General features: G+C 37.6%; 2 protein-coding genes across 2 annotated transcripts; one reads left to right on the top strand and one right to left on the bottom strand.

The window, feature by feature from the left end:
- Window positions 1–2,751: 2,751 nt before the first annotated feature.
- Window positions 2,752–4,532, bottom strand: LOC105958471 (putative transcription factor At3g04930). Its single transcript, XM_012982472.2, has one exon. It carries the CDS (start codon window positions 4,331–4,333, stop codon window positions 3,083–3,085), a length of 1,251 nt encoding a protein of 416 aa, XP_012837926.1. The 5' UTR covers window positions 4,334–4,532; the 3' UTR covers window positions 2,752–3,082.
- Window positions 4,533–10,192: 5,660 nt separating this feature from the next.
- Window positions 10,193–16,087, top strand: LOC105958470 (TCP-1/cpn60 chaperonin family protein). The gene is made up of 13 exons (XM_012982471.2): window positions 10,193–10,541; window positions 11,108–11,169; window positions 11,958–12,030; window positions 12,199–12,266; window positions 12,421–12,490; window positions 12,837–12,905; window positions 12,999–13,070; window positions 13,523–13,596; window positions 13,987–14,649; window positions 14,743–14,868; window positions 15,199–15,303; window positions 15,391–15,465; window positions 15,598–16,087. The coding sequence occupies exons 1-13, from the start codon at window positions 10,517–10,519 to the stop codon at window positions 15,781–15,783; spliced, it is 1,668 nt and encodes a 555-aa protein (XP_012837925.1). The 5' UTR covers window positions 10,193–10,516; the 3' UTR covers window positions 15,784–16,087.
- Window positions 16,088–16,330: the final 243 nt, after the last annotated feature.

Raw genomic sequence — 16,330 nt, 5'->3', positions numbered from 1 at the left:
CATTTTTTTTGTTTGGTTTTTTAATTTTTATTTGTTGACCTAATAATATTTTTATCTATTATCGACTATTGTAATATTATTGTGGTTCAAAGTAAAATTAATTTTACTGTAACCACAATAATATTATCCTTGTTATAGTAATATAATTATTAATGACAATAATAATTTTAATATTACTGCCAATTACAAGAATATTAATTTTTTTTTTGTTTTTTATTATGTTTGTGTTTGTTGATCGGTCAACATAATAATATTATTGTATTACATAAATGTAACATAGCGGTTTTGTTGCGTTAATATTACTATATTAGATAGTAATATAGCAATATGACTGTGTTAAACAGTAATATAGTTGATATTATTATCAACCATAGTAATATTATTGTGTTTTTTACGAGAGCCAAAAAATGCTCAGGAAAAAAACTTTAAAAAATAAAATAAAGGTCAACACTGCCGGTTAGTGGCGGCGGCAGCAGGAAAAAATAAGTCAATGCCGGAGATCGACGGCAACGGTTAAAATTGGATTATGTGTCTTAATCGAAAAGTTGGGAAATTTATGGTCACATTGAGATTAAATTGGGTTAAATGAATGAAATTGGAGCATATTAAAATGTAATGGAGTATTTAAATTGGATTATGTGTCAAAATCGAAAAGTTGGAAAATTTATGGTCACATTGAGATTAAATTGGGTTAAATGAATGAAATTGGAGCATATTAAAATGTAATGGAGTATTTTAGTCTTTTTATGTACCTCTGGACTTTTTTGTAAAAGAATTTTTGGTCTGATCTTCATTATGAATAAGTGGCACATAATGGACTTATTTGTAATAGCCTCAATAATTAATTAGTCAGTAGAAAATATATAATCCTAACTAATCTGATATAGATATAGGTACCAGAACGAGCCATAAACATGACGTTATTTTTTTGGATTCCTTATAGGTAACATCTCTTTGATGATAAAATGTTTGTAATGCCCAAATGATGCTTATACACTAATTATAAAAGTTCATGAATCACCAAGCCTAAGTGAATCGAGAATGTGATGGTTCGATGCCACCAGGCGCTCGAGGTAGCTGGGGTGTAGAATTTTCATGTTAGACCTATTAAATTTCCACGTGCCTGAGTACAATCTCACACGCCAATTTACAAAACAATGCAAACACGTGTTGACTTGAGTCGTTGAGATTGTATCGTCGTTTTCATTCCAATGATTTTAAATCAACTGAAATGCTTCTTGCAGTGGAGGGATTTCATTTGTTTTGAGTTTTCAAACTTCAAAATTCTCAAAACTCTCTGAAACCCATAAAATTCCTTAAAAACTTATGTCACGTGCGACAACAATTTGACTTAAATTTTAACAAGTTTGCATATAGTATTTTATGATTTACATTTGATTAATTTACAATTTTGTTTACAAATAGTCGTTAGTGAAAAATTAGATTTCGAAAAAAAGTACAAATTGTTCGTACAAAAAATCCAAATTTTTGCAAGTTTTGAGCTCATAAGCACGAAATCCTTGTACAAATTTTGGGCTAATTAATTAGCTCGAAACCTTCAAAAATTTTACCAATTCCATGCTAATTATTACGAAATCCTTAAAAGAAATTACCAAAGCTTAAGAAAATATGTAATGTTGACTTCCTAGTAACTTTTGCAAACACCCCAACTTTTACCTACTAAACAATTGTTCATAAATTTACTCGCAATCATGAACTTCTATTTATTTAAAATTTTGATTTTCTAGTAACTTTTGTAAACTCCCCAACTTTTACCTAATAAACAATTGTTCGTAAATTTACTCGCAATCATCAACTTTTACTTTTTAAAAAAAAAAATTCCAAACACGACCTTAACATCATTATTGCCAATTGTTATATACTTGTATGTATACCATAAATACCAATAAATCATTGTATAAATCAAAATAATTCTAAAACAATCTTGAAGTCATTTCTCAAGCAATAATTTTACTACTAGAAAAGTCACACTTTCACAAACACACAAGAGGGAATGAGGAATTCTGATTAAGAAACAGGATAACGAATTTAAACCGTCGTATCGGGTACTTTCCCGCTCAATCCCGAATTTGGCAGATCGTTCTAGCAAATAGGTCTGATAAATGTGTACATGTAGCCGGTAACTCAACACTTTCCGGCATAAAATAAAAAAAACGACAAAACGGATAAATCCGCAAAAGTAAAATAATACTACTACATGCATGCCAGGGCGACCTTTGATACATAAGTTTTTGTGCAAACGAAAACTTCTTCAAACAGACAAAAAGATAAATAATTCTGCACATGATTATCTCAAGGCTAAATGCAAATCCAGCTGATTCAATTTTGAATCTTATCTTACACCTAAAAACAGAATTTGAGAAAGAGATGCAAACGCATACGAGTAAAATTGTGCTCAAAGTTTGAAGCTTGATTCAGAAACAATCAATAGCTGAAGCATGAAGATGCTTATAAACAAGACCGAGCAGGAAATTTCGGATCAGTCCACACAAAAATTGGTCCCACATCTCTCAAACATCAATACGAGTGCACATAGTGGTGGTGTAGTAAACTTTGGAGGAGTTTTAAGGTATTTTCGAAAAAAACAAGTCCTATAGAGATTCCATCTATTCCTGCACTCATTTTATGATACAACAATAGTTACGCCATGAATAAGAGTATAAGACTCGGCCGTTAAAATTCACAACTACAGTGAAAATAATGAGGGGAGGCGGAAAAAAAACAAACACATTCAGTAATCAATATCATAGATTCTTTACCACTTCCCTTCACGGGAAATCAGTTCCCGATACATTATAACGCCTAATTACCAGACCAAATCAGTTCTTGGATACATTATAATTTATAACATCTAATATTACCACACCATGTAATTTTAATTTACATGTCAAACTATCTAATATGGACTGAACAATCTCAACTCATTATTTAACCAATCATAATGTAAGCGTTCTGCATTTCGCATCTACCAACATCCGTCACAACGTTCTATATAAGATTAAAAAAAGAGATCCGAGAAAGGAACACACTTACGCCCGATAACGTTGTCAATCAACTCAATTCAATTCCCCATGGACCTAAGCTCCTGCAATTGCTCTCTAATTTGATCCTGCACCAACTCCAAGCGCTTCGAGAACACTTCCAACTCCAACATTTGTTGCTTCCTCCACCTGTTGTTGTTAGCAGTTTTATCTCCGCCCATGGCTGTGTTAAAACATACGGGTAGTAGATTTCGCGTTAACCCGAAGCCATGTCCGCAACAAGGCCCGTTAGAATTTGGAGTCGAACTCATCGAATTGGTCAATAGCTCCTTGATTATCGGAGTCAGACAACTCTTGACAGTCTCTTCAATCACACTAGGCATTGATCCTGTTATCCCCATGCCCATCAACGGAGATGCCATCTGAGTTGCCCCCATTCCCATCGCCGGAGATGCCATCTGAGTTGCCCCCATGCCCATCGCCGGAGCAGCCATTGGAGCCACCGGCACTGCTGGCGGATTGTTGTTGATGGTACTAATCGGGTTGATAAGCTCTACTTTCACTACTCCAGCTCGGTTCCTCTTTCTGGGGGGAGGGGTTTTGCTGTTTATATCAATGCCATTAGGGTTAGGGCTTTGAAAATAAGCGAAATGGTGGTTGTTAAGGTCGTCGTAGTCGTCTCCGATGGGGGCGGGGGCAGGGGCGGCAGGTAAGGGCGAGTAGTTGTTGATGGCGGTGTTGCCCCAAATTTTGGAGGAGATTTCGAAGGTGGCTTGTTCATGGGAACTCCTGAAGACATAGTCTTTGCCGGAGCTGAATTTGGCGACAACGTTTCTGTACTTCTTCTTGAGGCGGCGGAGCTTCTCGACGAGCTGGTTCTTGTTAAAATCGAGCTGGAATCTGCTCTTGATCTGGTCGTAAAACGCCGTCGTGTCGTGGTGGTGCTGGGAGGAGGAATTGTGTGCCCCAAATCGCTGCGTGGTGTAGTCGAGAAACCCTTGGAGGAGCTCAATTTCGTCCTCGTCGGTCCAGAGGCGCTGGAACAGCTTCCGTGACTCGTCCGGCGGCATCGGCTTCTTCGCGACGACGATCTCCTGGTGGTGGTGGTGCTCCGGCTGTTGCAGGCGGAGGTGGGGGTGGGGATCGGGGAAGGCGACGGTCACTTGGGCGGCGGAAGTGAACGGAAGATGGCGATCGACGGCGAGGGCGGCGGAGGAGGCGGAATCGTCTTCGTCGCGGTCGGAGCTCTCGACGTCATCGTCGTCGTCGATTAGGTCTTCATCGACGTTGAAGACGGCGACGGCGGCGGTGGGATCAGCGGCGGAAGCCATGAGATGAATAATTAAATTGGAGAATTGAGGGGTGGGTGAGTTAGGGCTAATCGGAGGGTTTGGAGTGTAAGAGCGAGATGGGCGAGATGTGGTTGAACGATTCAAACAATCAACACACGCCACCTACGCTCTTGTGTGTACACCTTAATGTTTGGCCGAAATAGCCCAACAGTTCAGCCGTGTCTATTTAAAGTGCTTTTACATTACCTTTTTTTATTTTTCAAATAACTTATTAGGGTAAATTACAGCTAACCACTCATGTTTGGGTAATTACAATCACCCTTCAACTATGAATCTTCTTACATATTCATCATTGCGGTGTCAGATCTAGTGGAATATTCAGGATTTTATGGAATATTCTCAAGTTTGTACCCGTTTTGTGCAAAAATACAGTTTCTATGTCTAATTAAAACAACTATGTTCTAGCATTTATATCAACTACTATTACAACACATTCAAAGGTCAACCTCTACTATTTCCCCTTAGATCGACCGATTTCTCGATTGGGTTCTCATCTTCAAATCCCTCGTAGTGAAAGAGAACCGTCACTGGTGAAATAGAAACACCACTGCTTAAAGAATAACAATGTCATGTGGAAATCCTAGCACACACATCTCAATGAAAACACCACCATCAACCTGAGAACCTTCATTTTTTACCACGCCACCGTCGCCGTTTACAATGAAACCACCAGAGAGGAGAGAAATGCGGTCGATCAATCGGAGAGAGAGAGAGAGAGAGAGAGAGATCACTTGGGTTTTCGTTGAGATGGAGAAGAACAAGGTCAGGGACGAATCGTCAAAAGAAAGAGAGAGAGAGAGAGAAACATATAAGATATCGAGAGGGGAGAGATAGAGATCGTGTGTGATCGGTCCCAATTCATGATATTTTTGTTAGGATGAGACTTGATCTTTAAAGTGGGCTTTAGGGCTGGATTGGGCCTTGAATCTTTAAACAAATCTGTAGAAGAGAGGAAAATTCGGACTCGTGTCGGGGTTAGCAATTTGACGGCCAAGTTAGTAATCTTCTTTAAAGTATTTGATTTTAATACGTTAAGTTATTTTTGGTCGCAAGTCTTTCTTATGAAGAACATATATTTTACGGTTATTTTCTGAGAGCTTACCTTCCTAGACGGTACTGCCCAAATTTATAGATGAAAATGGACGTCAACCCTTTCTCCATTCTAGTTTAACCAGTCTGATCACTGTAATAAAATATTACGGATTTCAAATTACCTCCAATCGAGTTTAGTCTGTCATTTTAATAGTCAGTAAGAACGCCTCCACATGTAAAAAGTAGCAAACATTCTCTGCAGCTTGTCAGACGATTGGACCTGCATTAAATGTGACTTCAACAAGCGGTGCAGCGAGAATGAAGCGAGAAATGAGCATGGCAGCGAGAAGTGTTTTGTCGTTCGCTATGAAGGTCGGTCGAAATTCATCTCACCCAAAGCCGAATAACTCACCAGTTCCCCGGACTTGATCTCTTCGTGGGTCTCCTAATACTATATGGTCCTAGTTGTGGCGTTTGAGTTAATTTTGGTGAGATGAGTGTGATATAGGATTTGCGATGGATAAAAAATGATAAAATTGATATATTAATGCAATATGAATTTATGATTACAATAAATTTCTAACGAGGGGTGTGTTGCTAAAAACCAATATAACATTATACTTTTTTGAGAATAAAACCAATATAACATTAAGACTATACCTTTAGTACATGTGTTTTGATGGGTTAATATCCCCTATGTGAATATTACATGGGGATCATGTGCAAAATGGTCAAACCAAGGGGGTTTATGTGCTATTGAGGGGTTAATACTTAATAGGGTGTTGCTATTTGCAGCGGTATTATTACTGAATACAGCGAAATCTCATTCATTTGAATTTTGTTTTTCAAAATTATCTCTGTATCCCCAAACTCCCAAACACAATCAACATTCGAAAAAAAAATCGGCTTCAATCCGCAGCAAACGAGTCTTGATTCCGATTTTTTTTTTTTCAAATTCTACTACTTTCAATCAATTTCATTTACAATTTAGGTAAAAACGTATGATTAGTTAGATCTAGGTAATTTTTGAAAAAAAATAGGGAGGTATCGTGCTCTGCAGCACAAGACCTTCAAGAAATTTGAATGTCTCGTGCTCTAGAGCACGATTCATGGTAAATTTCCGAGGGAGCGTGCTCTAGAGCACGAGGCCTTCACAAATCTTGAACGTCTCCTGATATAGAGCACGATTCGTTGGAAATTTTTGATGGAATTGTACTATAGAGTACGCGACATTTAAGATTCTTGAAGGTCTCGTACTCTAGAGCACGATTCCAAGGAAGATTTTTATATATTATTATTATAGCCGGACGGTGGACTAGACCGCATTCCTATGACTGCATCTCATCGGCGTACGAGAGATAGTGAGCGAACAACTGACGCAGCCGATTTACCCGACGTGGATGAAGTACCCGATATGGTATGTACTTTGAGAGCTATGGTGGGGACTGAAGCTGTAGTGCAGCATTCTCGTATCCCCTATAATCGAGACGATGACGACGACGACGATGAAAATTACCTATAGATTGATTCCTAGCTTCAAGATTCATATGGCTCACTACATTTGGGAAAAACATGTTTAAGTTTATATTTATTTCTTTTTATATATATTTTCATTTTTTTAACATACATTCTTTTAATAAATACATATTCTGTAGGAGCACACTGACGGACGGTGTGAGTATAGGATTCACGCGTTAAACGCGTTTACGAAGGATGACCTAAAGAAGCACATGACACCATACGTGCATGATGAGTTAGAGCTAATGGAAGCATCTGGCGTGAACTCACTCGAGCACTTCTACATTCATAATGTGGAGAAGAGCCTAATGTAGGCGTTTGTCGAGAGGTGGCAGCCGGAGACGAACAATTTCCACATGCCTTGGGGTGAGACGACGATCACCCTGCATGATGTTGTCTTCATTTTGGGGTTGCGTATCGACAATCTATCAATCCAATATAATTTTGAGGCGGAGAGGCCCATGTGTGAGCTGTTGTTAAAGAGGTTCTTGATCTGAACCTAGTCGACCCGAATGATATGTACATGAATGTTGGGGTCCATTGGACGGAGCTATGTGATTGGGTGTTGCAGCGGCATCGATCTTGAAGACAGAAGGTCGTAGAGTTTCTGATGTTTCTACTCGGGATGGCTTTGTTCCCCAATTTGACCGTAGACGAGCTGAAGCCAACGTGGATGAGATGCTCCTTCGACCTAAAACACGTTGGTGAGTATGCTTGGGGTGCATCGGTTTTGGCCCACTTTTACCGACAATTGGCCTGGCTAATAAGGCCCACGTGAAGGGGCTACATGAATGTACATTATTGCTCCAGGTATTTTATTATGAACATTTTTTTTTCAATTTATTATAACTTAGTATGTAATTTTTCTTTATTATTTAATGTGCTAGATTTATGAGTACTTACGTCCTTTCCGAGTACCTATTAATCTGGCTTATAGGGAAATGCAACCCCGTTTCATGAAGTGGAAACTACATAAGGATGTTTCAGAACTCGATTTCGGTATGAAGGTTGCTCGACGAGATGCAAGCCGATCAGGTATGTTTTTTGAAGTTGTTATATTAATTCAATGGTTGATGCATTTTGTATTTATTACGTAATAAAAATTGTACCATACTAACTGGATGTCGTATGGTCCGCACCTGCATAGACGCGTTCCGCTTACACTCTATTACGATTGTATCTAGTTTATGTTGACTGTCAATCTATATCTGCCGGATCGTGTCTTACGGCAGTTTGGATTTATCTAGACCATACCACACTGCTGCATTCAGTCTGGAGAGCTATACCGACGCGGTCCCCTTGGAAGTCTAACATACGAGATACAATATGATGCTCCAAGTGATGAGTGGACGGACTTGGCTGACAACTTGATTTCAGTGCATGGTAAAAACTAGCTTCGCCGCCATCAGATGTTGTTTCTCAGTACCTGGAGTGGTACAGATCTCGCATGCATTAGTACGTCATCAACAGACGGCCAGTGCAACAGGGACCGCCGCCCGTCGTAACCCCCAGCAAATTTAATGTCTTATGTGACCTGACCTTGCATATCAAATTCTGAAATACCAGATACGCTGCTTTATGCTTCCTGATTAAACTGGATTTTGAAACTTCCCCTTGATCCTAGTAAGTTGACGCTCGACCCCCGAATCAAGCTAATATTGCACGGTGTTAACAACGCTGGTAAAAACACTAATCCAGCCCTTCGACGAATTGGAGCACTTCCCACCATTTCCATAGACATAAAAAAATGCAACTAATAACTAAAAACATCAACAATATATATATATATATATATATATATATATATATATATATATATATATATATATATATATATATATATATATATATATATATATATATATATATATATATATATATATATTTAAAAATGCATAACCGAAAACGAAAATACCTATTTGTCGACGTGTTTCCAAAATGGAATTTCTTATTAGTCCATGCTTTGACAATTTTTTTCTTGTATATCAACCAAGTATCGTTCAGGTATGATATCAGTTTGGGGTAACAACCATAGCGTCTAACCATTACCTCGTAATTTTCATAGTAATCTTCCAATGTTTTTTATTCCGCTAAGTGTTGCCCAATGTTCGCGCCGGAATAAAACCCTGTGTTTACTACTTCCAATAAACTTCAACGCATTTTTTTTCCCTCCCACATTTCTATTTATGTGAAACAAACACAAGAAATGTTGGGAAGTTGAAAATATTTGAGGCAGCGCTTTAATGAGTCCCAATTCTTGATCCGTCAAGATCACATTAGGTATCAGTCCTTCCAATGCACATTTCAGACCCTGAAAGCAACAATAATTGTGAAATTATATCCAACATGGGTAACCCCAATTATTTCGAGAAGTGGCATTTCATACATACATCAAATATTTTTAAACCTCAAAACGTAAATATCAAATGCAATCAAATTACAATTACTAAATACATAACAAATGAATACAAATTACATACATATTGGTTTTGTAAGTGAAGTCCATCAATATATCATGAGAAAATAACCACAAAATTTTGAGTGAAATAGAAGCGACAAAAATCTAATCAGTCAGTGTATCACCGGTTTCATTACTTCGATACCAATATTCATATCCAGTTTCTTGAAGGCTCGATATCACGTGCTGTATGACTGTCTTCCCCGCCATATTCTCTCTTTTCATCTTCTCAAGTTGGTTGTATACATGTTTCACACTCGTCGATGTCTGTGAATTATCCTTCCTCAATCTATCCATAATTAATGTCGGCTTTACGTGGCTCCTTCTCAGTAACTTCACAACTTCGTACTCTTCTAGTGTCAAACGACTTTCCGGACATTGTCATATATGATACGGTAGCATCGTGTGAGTGTGGATGCCATCTTTTAACTTCATTCGCCATAGTCCATCATATCGATTTCTGCTATCATATAAACGAAACGTACATCCACATATATTTGTTCCCACATTTCGTAGTCTCACACCACCGGTTCGTTTTTCATGTCCCTTCCCATACATATGACATGTAATTAGTACATAAATGTTTTTCTCGCTTGAAGCTACTATCAATCGATGACCATGAATAACGGTGTTTTACGCCATATCACTAATTCTTTGTTATTTTCATACTTAATATCCACATTGAAATATTCATTGTCAGAGAGTTTCGATTTCTTTAGAAAGTTAGAAAAATAAGAAATAAAATTACAACTGCAAATAAGCCAATTTCAGTAAAAGTCTGCAATTAACATTTCAGTACTTAATAGTTAATATCCCTATATGAATATTACATGGGGACTATGTGCAAAATGGTGAAACCAAAGGGGGTTATGTGATATTTAAATAGTATTTACCCTAAATAATCTTTTTTTGATGAATATACCCTAAATTATTTTATTTTATTGCTATAAAACGGGGTTATTATACTAGAGGCACTTCTTTCACACACACACACACACACACACACACAAACACAAACACAAGTACACTAAAAACCCTTGTTCGAGTTCGAGGGTTTTCCAGAAGAAAAATCACCTTTTCTTCTTCTTCTTCACTGCATTTCGCTCTCAAATACCAAATCTCGCGAATCTGGTAACTTCAGATCGGAATCCAATATGCATGCCCCAGTCCTCGTACTGAGTAAGTTCTCCTTTTCGCTTCTTCTTCCTCGCCATTTTACATTCTCTCTGATTTTCTTCTTTTTAAATTCATTGTTTTTTGTACCAATTCGCACGGCCGCCATTTCTTACGTTTTCAGTACACGCAGTAGATCCATTACACACTTCAGTTGTTATACATCTCTATGTATATGTATATGTATATGTATGGTGAACAGAGCAGGATTCAAACGCACCGCGAATCAAATGCTCCGATCTCGATTAGTTTTAGATTTGGATGCACATTCGAAAATGGGGGTTTTTTTGTTAATTTTACCTAGGGTTTTATGTTTTTAAGTGAAGGAAATGCTTCTTTTGAGTCTGTTAAGGGGTAGGGTTGTTTTATTGTGTAGATTTTGGACATAAAGTTCACTTCTTCCTTGTATGGTTACTTTAATAAATGTTTCAAATGTACTGAGATATGGAGTAGGGTATGGATTTCATCTCTCCTTCATGGGTTCGTTCATGTAACTCGCATACGAGAAAGAAAGCATTAAAAAAGTGTTGCAGTAATGATCTTGCTCATATATTTTGATTTCTTTTAAGCAGAAGATACATTGAAGCGGGAGTCTGGAAGCAAGGTGCAACATGCCAATATTCAAGCATCCAAGGTAGTACCCACTCTCGTAATCTCGTCCTTTTATCCTTTTCTTTGATGCGTTTTGAATCGACTTTGAGGATCAGGAGTTTGTGTATTTTCTGAACTTTCTAATTATTTTGCATTAGCAATGTGAAATATCGTGCTCCTTTCTGATGCGGGCCTATAAAGAGTAGCTACTTTAGTAAGATTGCCTTTTTTCGTATCTGCCTGATGTGCTATGAGTGATTGCATAAATCTGTTTCTTGGCGCTTTTGAGCAACTAGCGAGAATACTGCCTCAACCCAGGCTTTGGGCAAAGTAGCATAACAAAATCTTCAAGTATTACTCTACCTATATAAGTAAAACTTTGCCATTTAGTTTGAAGCCCAATCATACACGGGAGGATCGGATTTATGTAAGTGTCATGACATGTATGGTTATAGACAATGTGTATACCAATGCTTAGCAGTTTTTGGATGACCAAAACACTATTGATGGTAATAAATCCTAAGCAACAAAGTTATACTAATAACAGTGCATTTCTGTAATAATATTTTCTTTAAAACTCCCTTTTGTCCCTCTTGTTTAACATAGTATAACATCTGGGAAGAGTGGGAGACTATTGGTTTAATTTTCATGCTGTGTTTCTCGATGATGTTTGTGATGTCTCATTATGTTTATGATTTTTGTTTGATGAATCTCAATATCTGCTTCTGGTCTCTATTAGACCATAGGGCTCGGAGTTTTTTTCCCTTACTCCATTTTTTGCCCCCATTACCTTATTGGTTAAATTCAACATATTTGTTTTGCACTTGTCAGGCTGTTGCAGATATTATACGTACTACTTTAGGTCCGCGGTCAATGTTGAAGATGCTCCTTGATGCTTCTGGAGGTTATATTACTGATCATATTTACTTGACTATGAATAACTCTAATTTAGGATGTTGATAAGGAAAATCACAATTTTCTAGAACACAGGGATTGTATATTTTTTTTCATCTTATTATTCTGTATGTTATTCGTTTCATCCTGTTGAACCTATTTATGTTGACAAACACAGGGATTGTAGTGACAAATGATGGAAATGCTATTCTACGTGAGCTAGATGTCGCACACCCAGCAGCTAAGGTACATTCTCCCTTCATTTTCTTTTTCAGCATTAACTTGTTTGCCTCAGTCTTTGAACAACAGGAAGAAAGATTCCTATGACTGTAGCTTACAGATCTTTTTGTCACTTTGATTGCCTTTTGACATATGTGCATTTTTTCTACTTTGGTGGCAGTCAATGATTGAACTAAGCCGAACTCAGGATGAGGAGGTGGGAGATGGGACAACATCCGTGATTGTCCTCGGTATGCATTTAATTTACTTGGAATCTTATTCGTTTACTTGTGATACTTAGTGCATATTGTGCGCTGAGCTTGCAATGGGGACAAATGGTATTGATGCAAGTGTGCACTTGCATGATGACCGTGTTTTGGGGTGTATCTATGTGCAATTTCTACTTATTAAGAATGCTAGTCTGCGAGCATACACATGAACTCACTTTAATGCAATTAACAAATGCCTTCTAATTTCTTATGGGTCAATGTTAAAGTTTTAGCTGATTGTCTCGTAGAAAAATTATGTTTGACGATATTTCGTATGTTGTTATGTTTATGTGGATGTACTTATCTTTGAATAATCTATACATTGAAGCTGGTGAAATGCTCCATGTTGCTGAAGCCTTCATTGACAAGAAATATCACCCCACGGTCATTTGTCGAGGTAAATTTGAGCTCTATCTAATTGTCACTTCATGTCTGGTTTATCTATTTTGATAATCTTGATATTGACAAGTTTATTTCTTTTGGACGGCAGCTTATGGTAAAGCTCTGGAAGATGCAGTCGCTGTACTTGACAAAATTGCTATGACTGTGGATATAAATGATCGTAAGTTTACTGCCTTTGTCATTCCCTGTAAACCCGTAACGCTAATGTGGTTGAACTGTTTAATGTGCTTGAAATCTCTGAACTGGAAAATGTTTCGGTTGTTTGGCATGTTTTTAATGGAGCTAGTAATTTGTGGTTGGATTTATTTTTATTAAGATTACAGTGTCTTACTTGTGATGGATCATGACTACTATTTGAGTTATTTCTGTACTGTTATCTGTCTTGTATTTTATCATGACATTGTGAGAGTATGGAAAGCCATTTCAACCTCTATGTTCAGCTGTAAGAAGTTGCATGCCATACGGTAGAGCTAATCAAACCTAAGTGATAACTCAGTTTAGGTTTAAAGCTGGCTGTTCCAGAGCTTTTGATGCATCATTTTTTATGGATGGACACTGTCATTTCTCTCTTTCTTCCAGCTCTTATTTTCGTATGTTTCTATTTTTTTTCAGATGCAACAATGTTAGGGCTTGTCAAGAGTTGTATTGGCACAAAGTTTACCAGTCAATTTGGCGATTTGATTGCTGTAAGTATTTTGATCGTTGGTCACTGTTTGTGGATTGTAATATATCTGGTCTTTCTCAATCCACCTGCCACTGTCCTTTCTTCTCCTTTTGCTAAAGATGTGAATATTGAATCTCAACTTCGTTGTTTTATTGTAAAAAAAAGGACATTCTAATGTGATGAGAATTGAAGAAACATAAATAGGGGATAACATGTCAAGTAAACACTCTATTCTCTAGTACCCAAAAGGCCTGCCTGCATTGCCTATTTATGTTGTATTTACATGTGATATCTGGTTGTAGAATAACAGCTTCGTCATAGTAATTACACAATATGAAATTTGAACCCATAGTTTGTCGTGACAAATGTAATTGAAGCTGCATTCACAGTGTGTTCTTTGTTAAATTTTCAGAACTTGGCAATAGATGCCACAACCACAGCAGGTGTCGATGTTGGCCAAGGATTGCGTGAGGTGGATATCAAGAAGTACATCAAGGTAGAGAAGATTCCCGGTGGTCAATTGGAAGACTCGAAAGTCTTAAAAGGAGTCATGTTCAACAAGGACGTTGTTGCCCCTGGCAAAATGAAAAGAAAAATACTAAATCCAAGAATTATGCTTCTTGATTGTCCTCTCGAGTACAAGAAAGGTGAGAACCAAACCAACGCTGAATTGTTGAGGGAGGAAGACTGGAGTGTCTTACTGAAAATGGAAGAGGAGTACATAGAGAACCTATGTGCGCAGATATTGAAGTTCAAACCGGATTTAGTGATAACTGAAAAGGGGCTCAGTGATCTAGCTTGCCATTATTTTAGCAAGGCTGGTGTCAGTGCAATCAGAAGGCTGAGAAAGACGGATAATAACAGAATTGCCAGAGCTTGTGGGGCAGTTATTGTTAATAGGCCCGATGAATTGCAGGAATCTGATATTGGTACAGGCGCTGGACTGTTTGAGGTGAGGAAAATTGGTGATGAGTTCTTTGCATTCATTGTGGACTGTAAAGATCCAAAAGCATGCACTGTCCTTCTAAGGGGTGCCAGCAAGGACCTGTTGAATGAAGTGGAGAGAAATTTGCAGGTATCTTTGAGTTTTGGTACCCTAATATTCGTTTTCTTTTTTTTTTTTTTGGTAAAGCTATGATTTTAAATTTTTAACTATACTTTAACATAGGATGCAATGGCTGTGGCAAGAAACATAATTAAAAACCCGAAACTTGTTCCTGGTGGTGGTGCGACAGAACTGACTGTATCTGCTATGTTGAAGCAAAAGAGCTCATCCATTGAAGGCGTAGAGAAGGTAAAGAATTTCAATGTGTTCTTTATGTTGTTGAATCACTGTTTATCGGTTTTCGAACAATTTTGGCTACCTTCGATTATACTTGGAGTATCTGTAGACTACTGAGAATGTTTTGCTGGTACTATAATGTCGATATTTTATTTGTAGAGCATGATTAGGCGATTATTTATATACTGATATTCTACTCACGTTTAAACAAAAGTAACTATTTCACAGTTTTCCTTCTGATAAAAACCTGTTGTGAAGCTATGTATTTATATAGAGAACTCGAGTATCATTTCTCGGAATATGGTTTTGAAAACTTCTCATTTTATGGATAATTCCGAACAGTGGCCATATGAAGCTGCTGCAATGGCATTCGAAGCTATACCAAGAACTTTGGCTCAGAACTGTGGTGTCAATGTGATTCGGATCATGACTGCCTTACAAGGAAAGGTAAAACATCCTAATTTTTGCGTGCTTGCAGTTTTGAACAAGCTCTAAATTATGCCCGTTATAAATATAATTTCGTCTTTTTTCTAGCATGCAAACGGTGAGAATGCATGGATCGGAATCGACGGTAACACTGGTGAAATCACTGATATGAAAGAGCGCAAGGTGCGAATTTTGTTCTCCCTTCCCTTTTCTTTCTTCCGCTTTGTTCTTGATTAATCACTCGATGAATGAATATTATCGAATTATTTCCTTTCTGGGTTTATTAATTCACTGACGTTATATTATGATATTTAGATATGGGATTCATACACTGTGAAGGCGCAAGCATTCAAGACAGCCATTGAAGCTGCGTGCATGCTGTTGAGAATCGATGATATAGTGAGTGGGATAAAGAAGAAGCAGGCTGGAGCAGGTGGGCCATCGAAGCCTACAATCGAGGAAGAAGGCAATGCAGACAACGAGAATATGATTCCCGAGTGAGAGATACCAAGTGGATTATTGCATGCAATCTCTGATCTGTAAATGAAATTAAAAATTGGTTCTTTAAAAAAAACAAGTTTAGCAGTGTTGTGCTTTTTCGGCTGGATGTGCCGTTTCATTTCCCCTGATCCGAGTTGCAGGTTGAGTTTTGTAGTCTGTTGTTTCTTCCTTCCTTAATTAACTAGGGTTTCTTGCCACTTGACGTAATTTTTGTGGTTTTGTTCGACTTTTTTTTGCGTGTCTCTTGTACTAAACTAAGATTTGTCAATTTTCCCCTTTAGAACCAGATGCCCAATTTTGACAATGATCCCCAGAAAACATAAAATTCTACAATGTTACGTCTTTAAGTTGACTTTTGAAATCATCACGATTGGAGATCGGATATGAATGATATAGTCGCCCTTGCCCTGCGTGATGCTTGCTGATTTTTCCGAGCATGCAAAGGTTGAAGAACCCATCATTGATTCCAAATGTCTTGGTGCAATTATCTTTATCTGGAATGCTTGTTGTATCATTGATGGCGAGGAAACGAGTGATTAATTAAAGG

Source organism: Erythranthe guttata, chromosome 14 (genome assembly GCF_056151865.1).
Source record: "Erythranthe guttata isolate IM_541 chromosome 14, IM_541, whole genome shotgun sequence".
NCBI lineage: Eukaryota > Viridiplantae > Streptophyta > Magnoliopsida > Lamiales > Phrymaceae > Erythranthe > Erythranthe guttata.
This window is presented reverse-complemented; position numbering and strand designations above follow the sequence as displayed.